The sequence below is a fragment of the Thalassophryne amazonica genome, chromosome 1 (genome assembly GCF_902500255.1).
Source record: "Thalassophryne amazonica chromosome 1, fThaAma1.1, whole genome shotgun sequence".
Classification (NCBI taxonomy): Eukaryota; Metazoa; Chordata; class Actinopteri; order Batrachoidiformes; family Batrachoididae; genus Thalassophryne; species Thalassophryne amazonica.
The window spans coordinates 127,945,260-127,969,786 of NC_047103.1; the positions used below are offsets into that span (position 1 = coordinate 127,945,260).

A 24,527-nucleotide genomic window follows, 5' to 3' on the forward strand; every position below is an offset into this window, starting at 1 on the left:
AAATATGTTGTAGCGACTGCATACAAACTGGCCACGAATAAAGCATTGTTATTACATCAGCTTTGCAGACAATCTGTGAATGCATAACAAATACGTCACGTAAACCCAAAGTACTATATGTCACAGAAAGCAACATACCTGCCAGTCAGTGCCGGTCCAGCTGTGTAGATCCACAAACTTGTAATAGCTGCTGCAATCCAGGACTTTTATTTAACACCAACAAAAGGAAGAGTTGCTGTTTAGCCACAACTCACTCAAAAAAAAAAAAACACTGTCTCACACCCCGAGCAGCTTCCCCCCTCCCGCTCCCCAAATTCATGAACAGTTAACCCTCGCATGACAACACTCTGTGATCAACTTGTCCAAGTCCAGCAAACGCTCCAGAGGTTGTATTGTTGGTATGACGGCCTGAGTGCGCTTCTTTTATGACCGCAATGCAGATGCCGTGCACGCGCAACATGTGCGTGATGCATTCATAATACACCCATAATACTGCCGTGATAATCTCTATGTGTTGGATCCGTTTCCTCACTAGATGCATTATATAAGTGTGATTGTTGTTGTGATTGTTCCTCACTACATGCATTATATAAGTGTGATTGTTCATCATATATTCGCTATAAATTATTAATATATCCATAATTCATACTGGGACATTTGTAATTTTTGGCCATTTTTGTTGCGGACGACAACGAATGCCCACGATTTGTATACTCAATTCATGCGCAATTAATCCTCTCCCCAGTGGGACAGGGCCCTAAAACTAGAAAGCATTAAATGGATTTTGACATCACACAAGAGCTTATCAAGTTGTTATTATATTGATTTTAGTACAGTATAAATAAAAGCAAGCCCCAGTTTCAGCACCTTTATGACTTGGTCAGCATGAATATCAGCCCACTTTCCATTGTTTTAAAATATTTAAAAATATATTAAAATTATGAAATTGGAAAATACTGAGGCTTCCGTGGAATAGAGTCATTACTACTTGTGTTTTGAGGCGGATCTGCATGAATAAAATCGGAGCCCAAAAATTAGTAGAAATATTTTGTCGAAATTCAAAGATGATCAACTGAGAGTTTACTGATGTTTTCAAGAGACAGGCATGTGATTGACTTTCATTTTAAATTTCAATGACTCAAGAGAAGTCAGTAAAACTCAGAGCTGTTAGCTGGTTTAAAAATATTTACAGCTGTGCAAAAACCACCAGGACTGAATGCAGGAACATAGCTGTGAAATATGTGAATTCCTACAATACGGCCACTATTATCAAGAAAATGACGTGTTTCTTAAAGAGAATTTATCATTCTCACTTTTTCCGCTTAGTCTTACTGTGTGTGTGTGTGTGTGTGTGTGTGTGTGTGTGTGTGTGTGTGTGTGTGTGTGTGTGTGTGTGTGTGTGTGTGTGTGTGTGTGTGTGTGTGTGTGTGTGTGTGTGTGTGTGTGTGTGCGTGTGCGTGCGCACATGTCCAGGACCTGCAGTCAGAGATTGACAGCCACACAGAGCTGTACCACTCTCTGGATGAGAATGGCCAGAGGATACTGACCACGCTGGGCGATGCTGAGGACGCCCACTTGCTCCGCAGGCGTCTGGATGACATGAGTCAGCGCTGGAACGACCTGAACAGCAAAACCATCAGCATGAGGTGAGGAGACTACAAACCTGGACCATGTGTTACAAAGGTTTGCTGCATTAACAGGTGGTCTGAAAATGTTTTTAATCCACAGCAGGAAGAGGAAATGTATGAATGAGGTGAAATAGAGTAGCGCTTATTAGAGTGCAGTTCTGGTTCAATGCACACATTGCAAGAACTTGTTGTGTTTAAACTATTTAAAAATTTTAAATGTTGACATCATCTGATGTATCCAACTTTGCGCAAACTTCACAAAGTTCTTGGTAAATGGCTCATTGGAAGATGACCTTTGTTGTAGTTTTTAAAAAATAATTCTTTGAGTATTTCCTTGCTCCATGGCATCCTTTTATATACAGAGGCTTGTAAAAGTATTCATCCCCTTGGTATTTCATGCATTTTAATTTGTTTATGGTGTTTCAAATACAAAAAGTAAATCAGGCTAAAATTATCTTCCTTAGATTCAAACTGAAAGTAAATCTCTCCAACTTGATGTAAATTCATTAAAAATATAAAAGCCAAGATGATGGGTTGCATAAGTAATCAGCCCCTTTGGTATAATACCTGTAAATAATCAGTTTAATTGCCAATTTTCTTCAGACAAGTAAGGGGATGGATACATGAACATTTCCAAGTCACTGAATATGTCTTGAACTTTATTTACATCACTTATAAAGAAATACAAACAAAATGGCACTCTATGGTAAATCTGTGTGGAGTAGACAGTTCTGAAAAACTGAGTGACTGTGCAAGAAGGAGAACAGTGAGGAAAGCCACCAAGACAGACCAGTTATACAGCTTCATGATGAAGTGGTATAGACGTGGGTCTTCTTTCACTAAAACATCAAATCTAAGCTTGCATCTCAGATGGACCTTCTGGCAAATTGTAGGTGAACTTTCAGGTCTTCTTTTTAAGAAAATTCTCCTCTGCTCCACTTCATCATGAAGCTGTATAACTGGGGATATAAAATTCTAAACTTGCACTGTGCACATTTTCTCCAATCACAGCCACAGAAGCCTATAACTTCTTCTGGGTTGTCTAAGTGTCTTGGTGGCTTTCCTCACTCCTCTCCTTCTTGCACAGTCACTTTGTTTTTCAGAAGTGTCTACTCCACACAGACTTACATTTGAGTGCCATACTGTTTGCATTTCTTCATAACTGATGTAAATAAAGTCCAAGACATATTCAGTGACCTGGAAATGTTCATGTATCCATCCCCTGACACTGGCAATAAAACTGATTATTTACAGGTATTACACCAAAGGGGCCCATTACTTATGCATTACTTAGGCTTTTATATTTTTAATTAATTTATGTCAGGTTGTAGAGATTTACTTTCAGTTTGAGTTTAAGGAAGATAATTTTAGAAATTTTTACATTGAGAAGCCTGGTTTACTTTTTGTATTTGAAATGTCATAAACAAATTAAAATTTGTGAAATACCAAGGGGCTGAATACTTTTGCAAGCCACTGTATTTTGTGTTTAATCCAACATTTAAAGCTGTCTAGTCAAGGTTGAGATCACGTTTTCATCCATTTTCATGCAAAGATGTTTGTTACTAACTCGGCTACATCTCACAATGTATGAAATTTATTTGAAAAATTTCATATCTGCCACTTTTGGAACAGATATACAGCAAAAAGTGATGGTTACAACATATGGTAAGGCTCATAAGTAGTTGGACAGTCCCACAGTTTTTGTAACTTTACCTCTGTACATCACCATGAGGGCTTTGAAATAATCAAAGTGTGTTTGAAGTGCATTCTTTAATTCAAGGAGCTTATCAAAAATGTAACATTAACCATTTAGGAATTACTGTTGTTTTTATACACAATCCCTCCTTTTTCAGAAACCATGAGTAACGTTAAACTAAGTCTATTAACTCCTGGAAATAATGTATTCTGACTTTTTCCATTGTATCAAATCCATCTGCATGTCCAGGCAGGCTGTAAAAACAGCGTCATGGAGCCAAGCTTCTCCCCCCGCGTGCAACTTTTGTTTACCTCCTGCGCGCAACTTACACAGTCATTCCTGCATACTAGATACACAGCACAATGCAACTTGCCCAGTGTGAAAGAGGTTTTACTGCCAGTTTTCTTGAGGTAAGTCAGGGCATGGATACAAGAACATTTACAAGTTACTGAAAAGGTTTTATCTTTCAGAAAAAAAGGAATAATGGAGCTTTGATTGATGATGGATTTCCAGCCAGGCTGGGGGGGGGGGGGGGGGGGGGGGGGGGGTCAGTGGTAAAACATTGGGACGTAATGAATGGGGAAAGACATGTTTCATCACATCTGCATGTGACTCTGTGTGGAGATGTAGGCAGTCCTCCATTAGAGCTTTTGAACAACTGGGTGTAAAGGGGGGAATGAAGCATCTTGGTTGTGGTTACTAGTTACAACTGGAGAATCTCCCAGTTTTAATGACTGATCTGACATTAATGCAGTCACTGATTAACAGGTGAGGTTAGTTTGGACGGGACTCTGTTCTTCTCCACCTGATGTGAACACTGGACTATAAATGGTTGCTGAGTTGCATCATTTCTATTAGTATGTTCTTGCAGATCTGTGTTCTTTTATAGTTGTTAGTATGTCCAAAGCAGATGGTCACCCTCCTATGTTCGGTCTGCTTGAGGTTTCTTCCTATAATCAAAAATACTTTAAGAGGGTTTTTCCTTACCACTGTCACCAATGTGCTTGCTCATGGGGTGGGTAAGGTTTGAACCTTGCTTATGTTTAGCACCTTGAGATTTGATTTTAATTGTGATTTGATCAATCAATCAATCAATCAATCAATGTTTATTTATAGAGCCCTTTACAATACTCAAGGTGATCAAATGTTTTAAAGTAAAATAAAACAATTATAGAATAAAAATTAAAAACATCAAAACAATTACAAGACAAGAAAGCACAATAGAGGGTAAAATGTCAGCGTGCCACTCAGTGTTAAAGCCAGCCTGAATGAATACGTTTTGAGCTTCGACTTAAAAAGACCAATATCACTTGGTCTTTGGACCAAACCTCAATTGGTCATCATTTGAAATGGATACTGTATGAATACCATAATTTCCGGAGTATGTCACTTTTTTCTTTATTTACGAGTTTGAGAAATCATGCATTTAAACACTTCTGGAAATATCAGCTGTTTATATCATTAATGGCACGACAAGGCTGTTCCCATTTCAAAGGCTGTTTGTGAAAAAGTCAAGGTTTGCAGACTTCTTTCCCCTATAATCAAAGGATACATCAGGTGGATCCCTCCGTTTTTAAGTCAAAATATTTAGCTTTAGGCTCCATTCGAATCCCCACCGCTGCCACATTTCTCCATGTAATGTGAAGTTGTGTCAAGAAGGGCATCCTCTGCATACATTGTGCCAAATCAACAGCTCATTGGATCTGCATGGTGACCCTGAGTGTTGTGGTGACCCCAAGTAAAAAAACAAGGGAGCAGCGAAAGGGACTTACTATGTACAATTGTAAATAAGTAATATTTGATTTGATTTGTTTATTTAGCACAAACTAAAACTCATAAATTAATGTACATACATAAAACAACCAAAGAGAGGGAGAGAGAGTGACAGAAAAAAATACAATATAAATAAAGAGCAAGGGACTGGTGGAAGCCAAAAGGCTTATAGAGAATCCACTCCCAAACAAAGCAAACATAACAGAATACAACAGAATTACACCATTTTTTTCCAGACTAAAACAAATCACTGTAAATACTCCTGCAAGATCTTTGGTTTTAGACCACTTTTATAGGTATATAAGGTGATATATGGATTCACGAGGTGTACATTATCATTCCAAGATTTAACGCCATGATATCTGATGTGACGCTGATAACGAGTTGCTCTATGCAAAGGTAAATGCAAATGTGCAGCCTGCCTGGTCAGATAATTATGAATTTGATGGTTATGCACAAAATAATATTTAATGAAGGAAGGCCACTTAATATCATAGAGCGCTCTGAAAACAAACATACAAGTCAAGAAAATATTTCTATGCAAATTTTTTCTGTAGAAGGAATATTTTGTTTAAATAAGTTGCAAAGGTACTTCCCCATACAATATTACAATAACTGAAATATGGATAAACTAAACTATAATATAATGTTAAAAGACATTTGTGATTAAATTAATTAAAATTAAAATTAATTAAATATCTTATTTTGCCTATGATTCCTACTGACTTGGTTATTTTTTTACAAACATGATCATTATATTCTCTCCAAGACAGTTTCTCATCTATCCACACACCCAAAAAATATATAGATGAGGCCCTTGATATTATTTAATTATCAATACAAATTTTCATTACACCATGATTACATTTTTTATTGCCAGCAAAAAATATAAAATTAGACTTTTTTATATTTAGCGATAATCTTTTGGCTTTGAACCAGGTTGAATAATTACAAAGATCATCATTTAAAGTACTAACCAAACTATCAATATCTTTGCTGGAAATAAAAAGAGTAGTATCATCAGCAAACAACAAAGGGAATGTAGTAGTAGAAACAGATGCAAAATCATTAATATATATTATGAACAATAACGGTCTCAAAATTGAACCTTGCAGTACTCCACACTCTATACAATTGACATCCGAGTCCAGGTTTAGAGAAACACACTGTTTTCTTTCAGATGAATAATTACTAAGCCATGTGTATACAGTTGCCTTAAATCCATATTTGTTTAACTTTGAAAGCAAAATCACATGATTTACTGTATCAAATGCTTTTGAAAGATCTAAAAACACACCAATACCAAACTCATTATTTTCCAAAGCTAAATGAATTCTATCCAATAATTCAATCAAAGCCATATAAGTGAATGATTTTTCCAAAAAACCATATTGATAATTATATAAAATTGAGTTTCTTAAGCAAATGATTATTTAATCTCTTATAAACAAGTTTCTCCAAGATCTTTGAAAAACATGGCAAGACTGAGATAGGACGATAATTAAAAAAAGATCCAGAATCACCTTTTTTAAACAGAGGTATGATTTTAGTGATCTTTAAATCAGAAGGTACTATGCCCATTTTTAAAGACAAAGAAAAAATATGTGTAAGTGGTTCAGAAATTTCACATATAACAGATTTAACGACAGATGTACTTATTCCATCATGGCCAGCTGCAGATAGACGCAGACCAGCAATGATTTCACAAACCTCATTGGAATTTGTGGGTTCAAATTCAACCATAGAAGGAAATGAACCTTTAATATAATCCACAGGATTTATATTTGTGGAGTCAATTTTATTTGCAAGAGAAGCACCCAACTTTTTAAAACGAAATGATTGAACTTGCAAGCGATATCAAAAGGATCAGAGAAACTTCTAGATCCATCTGAAAAAGTTGACGGATATTTGATATACATGTTTTCTTCTTAAGTAATTCATTGATTATTTTCCAGGTCCCTTTAATATTGTTTATTGATTTTTGAAAATTGTCACTGAAGTATTTCTTCTTTGCAGCCTTAACAAGAGTAGTGTATTCGTTTTTGTAGACTTTATAAGTTGATAAATTTAAATGTGAAGGAGATGATAAATATTTTTATATAACTTGTTTTTTCTGAATAAGGATTTTTGTATTCCCTTAAAAAACATGGGTTTTGCTTTCTAGAGGTATCAGCAGATAATTTAATGACTGGAAATGGTTTCATTAAACATTTGTATTAAGGATCTGATTCCATATATATTTTTTCAAAGGATATGTTCTCAATTAGTCTCTTAAATTTAATTTTATTAGTAGTATTGAAATTTCTATAGTAAGTAGTAGACTTCTTATTTGGCATATAACAATTTTTCAATTCCACAGTTTGAAATATTGGAAAATGATCTGAAATATCCATAAACAATATTCCAGATTTCATTGCATAATTTAAGTTATTAAATAAAATATTACCTATTAATATAGCAGAATATTCTGTAACTCTTGTTGGTTTGGTAATTGAGGGAAAAAAGTAATTTGCATGAAGATTATTTAAGAAATCATTTGTTGCACAATGAGTTTCCCTATTGAACAAATTTATATTAAAGTCGCCAAGAATTTGACAGATTTTATCCTCCTTGTTAATGAGTTCCAGAAGATTGGAAAACACTGGTTGAAATTTACAACATCTGTATTTGGTGGCATTTGGCATTTGTATTTGGTATTTGATAGCAGAACAAAAAATCTTATCATTGGTTGTAACCAATGATAAGATTTTTTGTTCTGCTATCAGACAATATTTCTATGAAAACTGATTCTAAATCAGATTCACTTGAATTCATAAGATCAGATCGCACATTAAAATCCAGATTTTCATGTATAAATAGTGAAACTCCTCCTCCAGACCTTTATTGTCTAACAAAGTGAGTAGAGTTATAAAATGGCAATTCATACAAGCCAGTGTCTTTACAATGGCTCAGTCAGCCATGTTTCTGTAAGGGAAATTACAGAAAACTCATGATTCAAAGAGATATAAAATGTGTCAAATTCTCATAATTTTTAGGAAGACTATGAATATTAAATGTAAGACAGAAAATGTTTATAAGTATTAGGATAAGATTGTAGAAGATGTTTGAATTCATAATAATCACATGAATTAGTTATGTGCATTAGAAAAAAAATTCATATCAGGATCAGCTTGTAATCTATGAGTAACATCACCTCGATCAAGTTCAAATGGATTGAATAACAAAGTCTCATTAACAGCAAAACCATCATAATTATCAAGAAAATGTCTTTCAAACTCTTCATCATTGAGTGAAGAGAATGGGAACATTAAACAACAACTTTCACAGAACCATGTACAATCTATTTTCTTAATTCTGTCCAAAAAAAAGTGCACATTTAGGATGAAATACATTTTTACAAAAAGAACAACCGATAAGCTGCAAACCTAATTGCTTCTGACATTTTGTGCATTTGTTATCACTATTCATGGAGTTGATGGACAATGAATTCCAAAATCACGTAGAGCTACTGAAATAAAAAAACAAACAAACAAACAAATAAACAGAATTTTTTTTTTTTTATTAAAAAAAATAACGCATGTCAAACCTTTGATGGCTGTGTTGGTCGGTGGGTGATATTTGAAAGTTAAGCATAAATAAGTACTGCAAAATTTTTACTTAACTACTAGCTTGGTGTGTATAGCTTTCATCGTTGCTTGATGAAAGGAGGTAGGGACCTGGAATGTGACATAACAGCAAATGCTGAGACAGTATCATTTCAGAATGTTCTTTTCTGGCCTCCACTGTGTCTGAAGGGCTGAAGCCTGAAGAGTTTCAAGGGACGCAAGCCCGTAGAACGGTGCAGACCCTGAATTGGGACACCACCTGTGTGATGGCCCTGCTTGTGCTGGATATAGCCCATCTGGGACGGGCACCAGCTATCATTCGTTTTCTGAACAAATGACTGAGTGAGTGATGACTTGAATTGTGAAGAAATGAAACAGTTTTTTCTATACAACAAATCTGTTTGGAGGCAGTTCTCAAAACTTGGTGACCATGTAAGAAGGAGACTAGTGAAGGAAGCCACCACGATACCAGACAACTCTAAGGAGTTATAGGCTCCTGTGGTTGTGACTGGAAAAAAAAGTGGAAAACTGTGTTGCTGTCCAAATAATTATATATTTGACTGTATCTTGCAGTAAAACTCTCTGAAATTGCCTGTTATATAAATTTAGCCCCACAAATGTGGGCATCAAGACAAGCTTTTTTGGCAAGTGCTTGAAGGATTTCCTTGTTATGGGAAATTGTGTGTTGTCAGCATGTCACAAACAAAGGACCCATTTTTGTGTGTTTCTTCAGGGCCCACTTGGACTCGGAGATGGCCCCTTGGAAAAGGCTTCACATGTCTCTCCAGGAGCTTCTCAACTGGCTGAGACTTAAAAGTCAGCAGCTGGAGCAGGAGCCGCCTGTAGGGGGTGACGTCCCAGCTGTGCAGATGCAGCTGGACACACACCAGGTCGGTAACACAAATACATCATGGTGACACACTCTTTATTTCTGTAACCGTTTTGATCCAGTTTTCAACATTTAACATTAGCGCCACTACAGCAGTCATTTAAGTCTGATCTGAACTTTCTCTTCTTTTGAATATCATTATGTAAATGAAAGACTCCATATAAATGGAAAGTAAGAGTAGCTGTGCATATAAATTGAAACATGATTGTGCACCATTTTATGCAAAAGGTTAGATTATTGGTTTTGCTAATTTGGTCTTTTTTACACTAAAATACATAAATGGTTATGCAAATGTGAGTTATTTCAAATATGCATTTAGAAAAGTCTTTTTAAAAAGTATTTCACACAGTGTCAATGTGTTTTAGAACAACTTTGCTATGGTTCATATTATAAACCTTTCACAACAAAATCATAACATGTTCACCTGCATCAAGGGTGATATGTGAAATGCAGCTACTTGTTAGATTGTGTTTCTTTATTTGCAGGGCTTCAGGAGGGATTTGAGAGCTAAAGAACCAGTTGTGATGAAGGCACTGGACGATGTCAGAGTGTTTCTGTCCGAACTGCCCAGAGAGACTCCATCACCTGACCACAGAGGTAAAACACACAACTTGCAGGCTGTTCATCACTGCTCATTCCCACTTAGCTCTCAAAAATTATTAAAGGTGAACTCCATGATTTTGCAACCTGGACCCTGCAGTATTTATAGGTCATGGTCGGCATTGATCGTAATTCAACCTGGCACATGAACAGACGCTTAGCATAGAATCTGGCTCCCCACTAGCATTTTAAACTGGTGAGGAGGGTGGCATGACACCAAGCACGATGAAAACATGATTGTAACTCCTTAAGAATCAATGGCCTTCATGCTTTTGTGTTTTATTTTTTTTAATTGTTATGATATGGCACTATATTTTATGGATTTTATATGTGTGTACTCTGGGTATGTTCTCTGCATCTGGGATGTCTAGATGGTCCTCCAGCCTGCAGGTAATCGTCTTTGGAGGTCGGTGGTGGTATTAACATGACACTATAAAATACCCCACAAAGCTATATCCAAAAAAAAGGGAAGATTCTTGTTTTCTTCTCTCCAGGGGAGTAACGCCCCTCTCACACAGACGGTGTCTGTGCCACGTTTACAAACACATGTAGCACTTGCCACCCAACTCGCCACTATCCGCCACAGACACATCACTACTCGCCACAAATACATCAAGTAATGCCACAAGATTGTCAGCACTTGCTAAGGTGTGGCGAGTGTTTTGGTCATGTTCAAAACACTCGCCACTCAATTTCATTAGTCACATGGTCTCCCCTGAAAGATCAAGTCGCATCCGAAATCATAACTTCGATTTGGGCTGTTAGTGATCATCCGATGGTACACCAGGATTGCTTTGTGCACTTCCGTGACCGGTCTCAATATATACAGCATTCACAACAAACAGCTACGGAGACTGCTGAAAACAAAGTACTCACTTTCGGCAAAGTACTCATTTTTCTGCATGTTTCCAACAGCAGTTACATAGGTTTGAGGAAAACGTCTCAGCGTGCACTTCAATGGACTATAGCTGCTAAAGTTAAGAACAGAGCCACAGATTAATTACAAAGTTTACATAACTGTGATGTCTTGTTATGATGACTCATTTTTAAGTGATAACTGTTAATTTTTATGCAGTAACAGTAAAAGCAGCAGCTACTCTCCACTGTGAGAAGATGTAGTGCGTGTGCACGGCCCTTAGTCATAAACGTAGCCTCTTAAAAACATTCTCTGCTAGAGTCTCAGCTTTGTGCATGCTTATAAGTGCTGTCATCAATATAACTATGAAAAATTTAAGAAATGCATCTGTGTGATCAGAAAGCCTGAAAAACAGCTGAGAGGTCCACGTGCATGTTCATGGCAGGAGCTATAACAGGGTTAAAACAGCGTTCTGCTCCGTTACAGAACAGACTATTCACATCAAGATAAAAAATTGACAGACTCTCTCAAAGTAAAATAAAAATAAAGCCTACCAGCTCTACTGAGAAGAACAAAATACAAAAGGATAAAAAAAAACAGAGCTAGGCACTCACCCACTTGTAGAATGATTTCCGAGTTTAAATATGTAAAGTCCACTTCACCTAAGAAGTTCTCAACAATGTCCAGGTCCACTCTAAGTCCTAACGCATGGATTGTAGGCGATTGCCAGCTGGAGAATAATGTTCCACCAGCAGCTCCACCATCAGCTCCTCACAAAGTTCTCTCACAATTCTATCATGTTAGATAGAAAGTCCATTATCTCCTGAAAATAGCAGAGTGAGAGGAATAATTAGCAACAAAATGCATCAGCGACCACTAATTATTACCGCATGTGCACAGATGGACTTACAATCATTAATACTTTGATGGTGTGTTGCTAACTGGGATGTTAAATAGCGTGTGACATGTCCTTTAACTGAAGAAATGGAAAAAAAACAGACCTGATAAAACTTTGAGTAGGAAGCAGGAGATGATTCTCTATGCGAAACGCCATGTACACACAGCAGTCACGCCCTGTGCACATGCCAACAGTCTGGGTTGTTTTGACAGTGAATCAGATGAGAGGCAGGAAAGCTCCCAGAATCTGCAGCATTAGAGCTGAGGTCCTCCAGGTGGGTACAATCTTTGTTTCAGTCTGGGAGACATGTGTCATCGCTACAGTCCAGAGGAAAGGACTTACTAACCCAGTCTGATAAGTAAAGGGTGATTGCATGGATTGCAACAAATACTGGGGTGTTACACTGCTCTCTGTGCTGGGGAAGTTTGTTCTTAATAGGATTCAGTTCCAGCTACTTGCTGTTCAATGACCAACAGTCTGGCTTCACACCCAAGAAGTCAACCATTGACTACGAGGTCTGTCCATAAAGTATAGGTCCTTTTTATTTTTTTCAAAAACTATATGGATTTCATTCATATGTTTTTACGTCAGACATGCTTGAACCCTCGTGCGCATGCGTGAGTTTTTCCACGCCTGTCGGTGACGTCATTCGCTTGTGAGCACTCCTTGTGGGAGGAGTCGTCCAGCCCCTCGTCGGAATTCCTTTGTCTGAGAAGTTGCTGAGAGACTGGCGCTTTGTTTGATCAAAATTTTTTCTAAACCTGTGAGACACATCGAAGTGGACACGGTTCGAAAAATTAAGCTGGTTTTCAGTGAAAATTTTAACGCCTGATGAGAGATTTTGAGGTGACCCTGTCGCTTTAAGGGACTTCCTCCCACGGTGCGAGACGTCGCACCGCGCTCTCAGGCGGCGTCATCAGCCTGTTTCAAGCTGAAAACCTCCACATTTCGGCTCTATTGATCCAGGATGTCGTGAGAGAACAGAGAAGTTTCAGAAGAAGTCGGTTTCAGCATTTTATCCGGATATTCCACTGTTAAAGGAGATTTTTTTAATGAAAGACGTGCGGACGCAGCCGACCCGACGCTCCCCACAGGAAAAACACCTCTGTTGGAAGCCTTAAGGACAAGTTGGAACATGTCCAGCTGTTAAACAATTTCTCATATACTCACTCCACTGAAAGCCATCAAAAGCCGCCTGGATTTTACAAATGGTTATCAACACGGAGGTGTTTTTCCTGTGCCGCCGCCCCGCGTCGGCTGAGTCCCGACGCGCGGACCCGTCCGCACGTCTTTCATTGAAAAAATCTCCTTTAACAGTGGAATATCCGGATAAAATGCTGAAACCGACTTCTTCTGAAACTTCTCTGTTCTCTCACGACGTCCTGGATCATAGAGCCTGAAATGTGGAGGTTTCAGCTTGAAACAGGCTGATGACGCCGCCTGAGAGCGCAGCGCGACGTCTCGCAACCGTGGGAAGTCCTTAAAGCGACAGTGTCACCTCAAAATCTCTCATCAGCCGTTAAAATTTTCACTGAAAACCAGCTTAATTTTTCGAACCGTGTCCACTTCGATGTGTCTCACAGGTTTAGAAAAAATTTTGATCAAACAAAGCGCCAGTCTCTCAGCAACTTCTCAGACAAGGAATTCCGACGAGGGGCTGGACGACTCCTCCCACAAGGAGTGCTCACAGGCGAATGACGTCACCGACAGGCGTGGAAAAACTCACGCATGCGCACGAGGGTTCAAGCGTAAACATATGACGTAAAAACATATGAATGAAATCCATATAGTTTTTGAAAAAAATAAAAAGGACCTATACTTTATGGACAGCCCTCGTACATTCTCGCCCTATAAGTTCTCACAAAATGCAAATGTGAATATTGACAAATATTCACATTTGCAGCCTTTGTTGATTTTTGCAAAGTATCCAATTTAGTTAATCAGACAGCCCTCTGGGACAACCTGAAAATGTATGGAATCCCCAAGAAGTTACTAGACATCATAACAAAGCAAGAGGAAGTGCACAATGTTTAGTGAAACAAGTTGAAATGACTTATCATAAAACACCTTTATTGGGCTAATTCTATTGGTCTTGATCAGAGTTTTGATCTGTTCGTCAGTGGGGCACACAGTGGATTTATCAGTGTAGCTTTTGAGGAATTCAATGCAGGAAAAGCCACACAGCCCCAAGAACATCACTGAAGCAGAGCACGAGGCTGTTTTTGACAGGCTGTGTTCACGACCTGCACGTGCAGCTGCTTTAACCTCCACTCGCACTGTCATTTTACAGTGACTGCATCCAAATTAATGCAGTTATCACTTTAAAAACAAGTTGCCATGATGCAAAATCACACTTAAGTAAACTCTGCGAATCATCCACAGTTCAACATATTAGTGATGTAATGGATCATAACTGATCTGTTGCATCGCTAATACACGCAACAAAAATATAAACGCAACACTTTTGGTTTTGCTTCCATTTTGTATGAGATGAACTCAAAGATCTAAAACTTTTTCCACATACACAATATCACCATTTCCCTCAAATATTGTTCACAAACCAGTCTAAATCTGTGATAGTGAGCACTTCTCCTTTGCTGAGATAATCCATCCCACCTCACAGGTGTGCCATACCAAGATGCTGATTAGACACCATGATTAGTGCACAGGTGTGCCTTAGACTGCCCACAATAAAAGGCCACTCTGAAAGGTGCAGTTTTATCACACAGCACAATGCCACAGATGCCGCAAGATTTGAGGGAGCGTGCAGTTGGCATGCTGACAGCAGGAATGTCAACCAGAGCTGTTGCTTGTGTATTGAATGTTCATTTCTCTACCATAAGCCGTCTCCAAAGGCGTTTCAGAGAATTTGGCAGTACATCCAACCAGCCTCACAACCACAGACCACGTGTAACCACTCCAGCCCAGGCCTCCACATCCAGCATGTTTCACCTCCAAGATCGTCTGAGACCAGCCACTCGGACAGCTGCTGAAACAATCGGTTGCATAACCAAAGAATTTCTGCACAAAACTGTCAGAAACCATCTCAGGGAAGCTCATCTGCATGCTCCTCGTCCTCATCGGGGTCTCGACCTGACTCCAGTTCGTCGTCATAACCAACTTGAGTGGGCAAATGCTCACATTCGCTGGCGTTTGGCATGTTGGAGAGGTGTTGTCTTCACAGATGAATCCCGGTTCACACTGTCCAGGGCAGATGGCAGACAGCATGTGTGGCGTCGTGTGGGTGAGCGGTTTTCTGATGTCAATGTTGTGGATCGAGTGGCCCATGGTGGCGGTGGGGTTATGGTATGGGCAGGTGTCTGTTATGGACGAAGAACACAGGTGCATTTATTGATGGCATTTTGAATGCACAGAGATACCGTGACGAGATCCTGAGGCCCATTGTTGTGCCATACATCCAAGAACAACACCTCATGTTGCTGCAGGATAATGCACGGCCCCATGTTGCAAGGATCTGTACACAATTCTTGGAAGCTGAAAATGTCCCAGTTCTTGCATGGCCGGCATACTCACCGGACATGTCACCCATTGAGCATGTTTGGGATGCTCTGGACCGGTGTAAACGACAGCGTGTACCAGTTCCTGCCAATATCCAGCAACTTCGCACAGCCATTGAAGAGGAGTGGACCAACATTCCACAGGCCACAATTGACAACCTGATCAACTCTATGCGAAGGAGATGTGTTGCACTGCATGAGGGCAAATGGTGTCACACCAGATACTGACTGGTATCCCCCCCCCAATAAAACAAAACTGCACCTTTCAGAGTGGCCTTTTATTGTGGACAGTCTAAGGCACACCTGTGCACTAATCATGGTGTCTAATCCAGTCTTGATATGGCACACCTGTGAGGTGGGATGGATTATCTCAGCAAAGGAGAAGTGCTCACTATCACAGATTTAGACTGGTTTTGTGAACATATTTGAGGGAAATGGTGATATTGTGTATGTGGAAAAGTTTTAGATCTTTGAGTTCATCTCATACAAAATGGGAGCAAAACCAAAAGTGTTGCGTTTATATTTTTGTTGAGTGTATATAGAGGATCATAACTATCCTCCTGATTTTCTCCATGGATCATGGTCTGTTATCTGTTTATTTGTCTGCTTGTTGTTTCTCTCTCTCTCTCTCTTCACAGTCCTTGTCGGCCTCTTTGTTGCTGTTACATGCACTTTCTTGCTGTGTCTTGCTGTCACTGTTGTTGAAGTTGTGGCTGAGCCTCTTGTGACTCATACTGAAATAATGAGTTTAAGAAGAGCACAACACATTATGGTGTCACTGTGGAATTTTCTCTTTTGTCATTGTTGATATTTTCAGCAGGGGTGATGGCCAAGTGGCTCATGCACTTGGTTTCACTGCAGAAGGTTCCCGGTTCAAACCCCACCCCTGCCACATTTCTCCATGTAATGTGTAGTTGCGTCAAGAAGGGCATCCGGTGTAAAACTTGTGCTAAATCAACATGCAGATCTACCTTGGATTTGTTGTGGTGACCCCGAGTGCAAACAAGGGAGCAGCTGAAGGAGCTCACTTACTTAACTTTACTGTTCATACTTTTACCTTATGACATCACAAGGATCTGACAGGGGGAGTTTTGCTCAAGCAAATTTAAGGCTGTTCTCAACATGCCAGTTTCTCCCATAAGGATGGAAGAAGAGTTGAAGGAGCCCAGTGAAAATTTATGCTGTATGTGGCAGCCCCTCAACAGAGACACATGCTGTGACCACCCACCCACCACTGGGGAGGAGATCACAAGAGTAAAACTACAAAGTTGTGTTTGGGGCCATCACAAAGAGCACTTAAAAAGCTTGAATCCCTGTGATTGGTGCTTTTTAAAACATTAATTTTCCCTCAAAGTTCAATTTCTGTTGACATACGCCAGAGTTTTAGCGCACGCTCACACGTGTACTGAGGCTTTTCTGCATCTCCATGACAGCAGCCCAGGTACCAGACTTGTAGCAAAAACAGCTGAACTTTAACTGCAGCCCATTAAGCCCATTGAACTGCCAACAAATGCACACAAACACTTTGGAGAAGGCAAAACTCCGCGGTGAACTCCTGCTGCTAATCACTGCTGACTTTAAGAAATAAAAAAAGGAAAATACTGCACTGAGGAAAACAAGCAGTTTTCCTCCCGCTCAGAAAGTCATTCCCCCTCACAGCGATTTGACCTTCAATTGCCAGCAGTTGATAATTCTAAAATGTAGAGCTACAGTGCTTTTGCCAGTGTGACATTTTACTGATTTAAAAGTCAGGAAGGTTTGCTGAAAGAGAACTTGTAATCTCTGCAAACAGCTGCAGTGGTTTGACATATTAAGTCATATGCATAGGTGGATGCAGAGATTGGGGGGCTGGGTGGCCAGTCCCACCCTTGGAATGTGATTGGGTGCACCATCTTCTACCCCCAGAGTGTCTTAGTGGTAAAGAAATGATTAAACTGTTTATGTTTCTACTATATTTACCTCCATTGTGGATATAATAGTTTTTGGACACATGTTATTTGTTTGCTGGCAGGATTAAGCAGGGTTTCCACTTCCATGAATTGTCAAGATCTATAAGTTATACCACAATGAACCCAAGGTTCTTGTCCCTTTGGCTCACTATCATGTTGTTGCGGCACCACAACGATACCACCACAATGCTATTACTACACCCAGAGCAGTGTAGCATGAAACCACCACAAACTGAGCTAGACCTGGGTAAAACATCAGCAAGAATCAACTGCAAACTGTCATAATATCAACATGAAACATCATCATGCCAAGATGTGTAAAGACACAATGAGTCACATCACAAAGGAAAGCATGCCTTAATCAACTGTAATGTAGGGCATGTTGTGTATTTTGTCATTATGATACATGGACATATCTGCTTGGATGTTACTATCCAGCACCCAGAGCATTTCCATGGTGTGGTGGATGCAGCATCGCGCAGCGCCAGCACATGGTTCCAGAACTGACCAGGCCCCAGTTTCATAAAGCAGTCTAATCTTGTTTAGGCGAATAAACTCGCCTAGTGAGTCATCGCACAAAGCGCTTAGTCAGCAAAAGTTTGCGTTACTCGGCTTAAGTTTTTAGCCTGGTGACAGAGAGGCAATCTTATTTTAGTCAACAAAACGTCTTACCTCAAAAAATGGCAGACATCATGTACCAGCACTTGATAGAACACTCAGAGCACCTCTATGTTGCTCGCTTTCCTTCAGAAAGGAGATCTTCCTCACTTTTGGCCATGGGGTGCAGCAGACGATGACTGCCATGATGGGTTTGTGACAGTCTCACATGAGCCACTGTTATCGCTTGCAAAAGGCTTGATGGAGTGTAGAAGAGAAACGGAAAGAGTAAAACTGCTTAGGCTAAGACCTAAGCATGACGTTTCTGCAGTTTGTCATGCAGCTGTAAAATGTTAATAAAGGCAGTTAACAATGCTGGATAGTTCATGACAACAACCAATCCAGAAGTAACACACGGGGGTAATGGCGCCGTTATGCCAGTGAAAACCGTCAACTAATGTAAGATGGCCAATCTACAAGTTTAGCCATCATGTGAAATGGTGGTTAGATGGATAAGGTTGGATGGATAACCTGTAATTGACTAGATTTTAGTAGATTGAAAGATTTTGATGGCTTTATGAAACCGGAGCCCTGGTATATGAACAATGATTGAATTTGAATGTGTTGGGAGAGGAAGATGTCCATCTTGGAGGACCTTTTGCTCTCCAAGCACTGTTGACTTGAGTGTGCTATGATTGCATAAATTTACAGTGACGAGGTTGACCTCATGTTACAGCCACCCACCCCAGCCGTACCACACCACACAGTCTGCACTGGTGAGACACTCCCTCAGGAGCCTGATGTCATGGGTAATGCTTGTGCTGTCGTTGATTCAAAAGTTTTTGTGAGCTCTTGAACTTAAACAGCCATGCATTAGACTGCAGCCAGGGCTCCTGGTATGTACCCAAAAAAGAGATATTATAAACACACCATGGCAGGCTTTCAAAGAAACTGAAAAAAAAAGAAGTAGAATTAGAAGAAGAAAAAGCTGTAGTGCTTTAAAACTTGAAACGGGGAAGGTACTAAAATTGTCATCCTTCTAACAATGTTTTGGTGCTCCAAGTGAGTTTGCAGAAAAATGCTGTAATAAAGCAGTCAGACTGCAGAAATGGCACTGTTGGGGCACCTCTTCATTTAGGTAACAATATTCAGGTCGCAACACTTTCTTTATTAGGACATGAAGTTTCATGCAACATTGATGGGGAGGTGGTATTAAAATTATTTTAATCTCTGTAAATCTCCATGTTAATACTCAAAGATCAGCACAATTGGCTAAAACAGAATACACATTAGGGCTGTTCATGTTATATAGTGAAAAAATAAACATTATGAGAGACTTCAGGCCACATGTTGTTTTTGTTCCACTTGGGGTTTTATAGGTACAGACCAATTTGAACTCAATAAGATAAGATTAGAGGTCCCCCAGAGTGACACATTTTCCTCTCCCTCTGCTGGCAGGCAACGTCCAAAGGTGTGTTTGTTTTTTCAGAACTGCTTCCCTTTTGCCACATTAATGATGTTTTTCAAGTGTGAAAACTGTGTTTAAGCTCATCCCACAGCACTGCATGGCATCATTTCAAGACTTTGATGAGCACATTGATAAGAGTTTGTCATGGCTCATGGTCTGTCTGATTACCATCGCTTGCCTGTGAACCGGGCTTGGGTCAGGTCTGTTAAGTAATTACTTGTGCCTGGGTCAGCTGCACACATCAAGTCCTTGCTTGCAAACAGCGTTGATCCACATTATCTCTACACTCTTCTTTGTTAGAAAATGCCTGAAACACAGGACATGGTCAGGATAAATGGGGATTCTTTTTCACAATCTTGGGAAATTGCATGTGCTTCTATTTTAACTAATTAAATCAAATCAAATCAATTTTATTTATATAGCGCCAAATCACAACAAACAGTGCCCCAAGGCGCTTTATATTGTAAGGCAAAGCCATACAATAATTACGGAAAAAACCCCAACGGTCAAAACGACCCCCTGTGAGCAAGCACTTGGCGACAGTGGGAAAGGAAAAACTCCCTTTTAACAGGAAGAAACCTCCAGCAGAACCAGGCTCAGGGAGGGGCAGTCTTCTGCTGGACTGGTTGGGGGCTGAGGGAGAGAACCAGGAAAAGACATGCTGTGGAGGGGAGCAGAGATCAATCACTAATGATTAAATGCAGAGTGGTGCATACAGAGCAAAAAGAGAAAGGAACACTCAGTGCATCATGGGAACCCCCCAGCAGTCTAAGTCTATAACAGCATAACTAGGATGGTTCAGGGTCACCTGATCCAGACCTAATGTCATATACTGTATTTTCAGAGTCAAAAAATGCCATTGAACAAGAAAATAATATGTATAGTATAAGTTGCGTGGAGTACAAGTTAATGCGCACTTATGTCCACATCTGCTGGTCCTTCGTACGTGTCCAGTGAGTGGCGCCTCGAAGGACAGTGCGTCATGTGGGCCAGAGCTCATGTGGGTGAGATGACATTTAGATCACCAGCTGAATGTACACATGATCAGGCGGTCCTTTTGACCTGGTGCAGCCTGCCAATGTGCGTGCTGTGCACCTGCTCCAGCCCATTGCAAAGGCAATATATATTCTTATGTATTTCCACGTGAGGACAGCAGGCACATGCACACCCCTCAAGGTGGAGAGTTGAAAGGTCATATCCTTTATAACCCGGTACGTGTTCTCCAGCAGCGACTCGTGGGTCCACAGATCTCAACAGCTGCTGCTGTTTGAGGACACGCCCACCTTTTCAATCAGCGCACAAAACAAAGTATCACTCTCTGTTTCTTTGTTGTGTGAATATTTATTTTAGTAATTTATGTAATTATGTATGTAGTTATTGTAGTATTGATTTATATACTTGTTCTGGCTGTGTTGTCTGTGTTTTTAATTTAACACGTCGTGTGCACTGAGCCGGAATTTCCAGCTGTCAGTGAATGGCTGGCCTGCGATCAGCTGAAGCCCCTTTCACATTGGCGTATTCGTAGAGCTGCTCATTGTGGCGTATCGTCTACGCTGACTTTTAGCAGCTCTACATCAAGTTTTTTCTCTCTACGCAGCAGTATGTTGCGGGCTATGCGTGTAGGATAGAAGAAATTAAACATGTTTAATTTTCTTCGGCGTAGAACGCTGGACACAGTTTTAAGCAGGTCTGCGCAGCACAACGTTAATGCATGCAAGTCTGTGCAACACTGCGCTTCTGTACACAACCAAAAAGTAAGTGCTGCATCCAGAGGAATCAGCTGAGAATATGAGAACATGATCACACAGCCCACAGCGCCGGTGTGTGATCAGAACAGGGAATCGAACCTCAACTCAGAAATCCAGAAACAGCAAGTCGGTCGGTCGCTCTCTCTCGCCTGCGTGCTCTCCCTCACTCTCACTCTCTCTCTCTCTCTCTGTGTCTGATCAATCCTGTGACGTTAAAATAAAAGCACACTCGCTGCACGTCGGTGCGCTCATCAAACGCCCTGATCGATTAGGTCTGATCAAACCTGTGACTTTAAAATAAAAGCGCACTTGCTGCATGTCGGTGCGCTCATCAAACGCCCTGATTGTGGCAGTAATGCAACTGTAAAAATACTTCATGATACAGTCCACTGTTTTCCAAGTGCAGTGATGTTGTTCTGCATAGCCGGCAGGAGTGAACTGGTTTTAAATAGCGGCAAGGTACACATGACTGTGTGCACACATTAAAATTGAACACACGCAGCTGCAAGTATGAAACGAACATGAAAAAGGCTTCGTACGTGCGCATTTCGGGCGTATTTAAATGACACACAATGCTGCAATACGCAGCTCTACGAATATGCCAATGTGAAAAGGGTTTGAGAGGCGCCTTGCTGTGCTGTGTGTACTTAGACATGGCTGGTGACCATGTGATCTTATCTGTGCATGATTATCAGCATGTGTAATGCACACCACATGAGTTGTGCGGGGGCGGGGGGCACACACATGCAGGCCACATGTGTTGGGGGGGCAGGGGTGCGATACACATACACATCACATGTGTTGAGGAGGGGACGACACACAGGCACGCCACATGTGTTGGGGGGGAACACTTGCTTGATATATGTGTTGCCTGTTTACAGTACACTCGTGGGGCACAATTTTCACATACAGCTCAAATGTGGTCTGCACTCTGCTCTCGTGTTGGGAGCACAAATAGCCCCACTTTTTCTCAGTGTCCAGCGAGAGGTCTTGGATGTTTGTCTGTGGCACCTGGAATTTGGCTGACACTTGCCAAGAGGGGGTCAAATGGGCACTCGCACGGCACTCGCTGTCTTTCAGCTGCTACTGTACACGGATGGTTGTGGCGACAGCTGTACGAGGCATTTGAAGCGGGTCCAATTTTTCACGAATGGCATGCAATTTGTGTGCACCAGTCGGCTTCAATCGTGTTATGTGTGAAGGGGCCCTGAGAAATGTTGGTTTCTCAGAATGCAAAAGATGGGGAACTATGCTGTATTTTTTCTGGGTTAGGCTCAATAGTTCTCAGTCACCCGTCATAGCTTTTATTTTTGTATGCAAATGAATGCAAGGCTAAAAGCAACTACTTACTACACAATAATGTAATACAAATGGGTATTTTGCAAAGATTGTACAGAAATACAAGTCCTGTTGCAACATCTGCACAGTATCTGCATTATGAACATCCATCTTGGTGCAGTGAGACTGAAGCGCTGCAGATCAAGCATCTTCAAAGCTTCTGTGATACAACCGGTGCTGTATTTTCCATATTACATCATAACACACATTGTGTGGGGTTACATAGATTCTATTACAAACAAAGAGGCACATCGAGGGGTGCGGGCATTCTCACACACATGCATACACATTGGAAACGAAGAAAACAGGGGCAGACAAAAATCTAAATATGACACAACTCACCTGTGGCCAAAGAATTTGTGTAAGGTGGACATGCAGTTTCCCATTGTTGAAACCCAAGGCCATCTGAAAGAATGTCTAAAAAACACAAACTAACTAAAGCTACAAACCTTTCAAGAAACCAAGTGTCAAGGTGTGTACATGAAGGTGTCCAGGGAATGTTCTTGGGCCGTCAGAGGGACCAAAAAAAAAGTATTACACTAGAATCTTTTTGCCTCCACATGACATATTCACTTCCACAGTTTAATTCATTTCTGTGCATGAGATAAATAATTTTGGCAGCAAATGCAGCCACTGTAAAAGGCGAGGTGGCTCATATGCTAGGGTGACCAAACGTCCTGTTTTCCCAGGACATGTCCTGTCCTGGTTGTCCTTGTTTTTTTTTTTGTTTTTTGTTTTTTTTTTTTTTAGGAAAGTGATGACAATGTCCTGGTTTTGATTGTTTTTCATCTTTGAGCATCTCTGAGTATCTCATTGCCGGGCCGAGTGTCCTGGTTTTTGGTAATCAAAATATGGTCACCCTACGAGTGTGTCTGAAACTTCTGTGTGCACTTTCCAACTTGGCACAGCACAGATGCTGATCAGTTGCATGTATAGTATTTTTTTATTTTGTGCACAGAAAATCTGTGCCATGCTGCACACAGTGTGCAGCTCCTACTAATCCTTTGTTACATGGATGGAGATGCACACATAATGTGAAGTATGTTTCTCTGTGATATGTTGATACAATACTGTGTTATTTTTGGAGAGGCATAAGCACTTCGTATCATCATGAATAAATTAACATTGTATTTGCTACTTCAGTTTTCACCAAATAATTAGTCTTGTCATTCCCACAGATATCAGTCCGGAGGAGCGAGCCCAGAATGTCGCCCGAGTCCTGCGTAAGGAAGCAGACAACGTGATTGGCAGGTGGGATCGGCTCAATGCTGACTCAACTGACTGGCAGAGGAGGCTGGCGCTGGCGCTAGATCGACTGATGGAACTCCAAGAGGTGGAGGACCTGCTGGATGGACAACTGAGGCAGGCGGAGATGGTTAAGGAGGCGTGGGAACCCGTGGGAGACCCACTAGTCAGCTCACTCCCTGAGCACATTGACAGAGTCAAGGTCAGTGCAACTGATACTCAGAATGAGTTTAACATTTTTCATCATCAGTATTTCCTGTCATTAGAACAAGGCAAGTATAGGATTAATAGGGCCAATGCGTTCTCAGAATTTCTTTTGGTAACTTCATTAAAACTTTTACAGGTTCAGGGCTGAAATTTTGGCTGCTGATAGGTAAAGACGAGGCCCAATGAACCTCCTGCTTTGGGCCATATTGGCATCTTTTACAATGTGCAGTGACCATAACATACAATAAACACAGGCAGGCCTATTATCTGTTACTTGTGAAGACTTATTGGCTATTACAGGGTCCTTGATCCACTGCTGCATGTGCTTCAGTGCAGATTGTGATTCTGATCACAACTTAGTGATACTGGTAATGCAGATGAGATTAAAAAGAAGCAAGTCAACAAAGCAATGCTACGAGATTTAGTGGAGCTAAAAATGAAGTAGTCAAGCAGCAATACAAAGTTAAAGTGGCCAATCGATTCAGAGAGCTGGTAAAAACAAAGGAACCACA

The 24,527-nt window shown here is 40.5% G+C and overlaps 1 protein-coding gene across 1 annotated transcript in view; it reads left to right on the forward strand.

The window, feature by feature from the left end:
• dmd (dystrophin) overlaps window positions 1–24,527 on the forward strand; it is a 1,392,820-nt gene that overhangs the window by 1,052,390 nt on the left and 315,903 nt on the right. Inside the window, exons 61-64 of the mRNA XM_034174291.1 lie at window positions 1,474–1,646; window positions 9,436–9,592; window positions 10,077–10,188; window positions 23,742–24,010. Coding sequence (XP_034030182.1) covers window positions 1,474–1,646; window positions 9,436–9,592; window positions 10,077–10,188; window positions 23,742–24,010 — 711 coding nt within the window. The remainder of the gene's footprint in view (window positions 1–1,473; window positions 1,647–9,435; window positions 9,593–10,076; window positions 10,189–23,741; window positions 24,011–24,527) is intronic.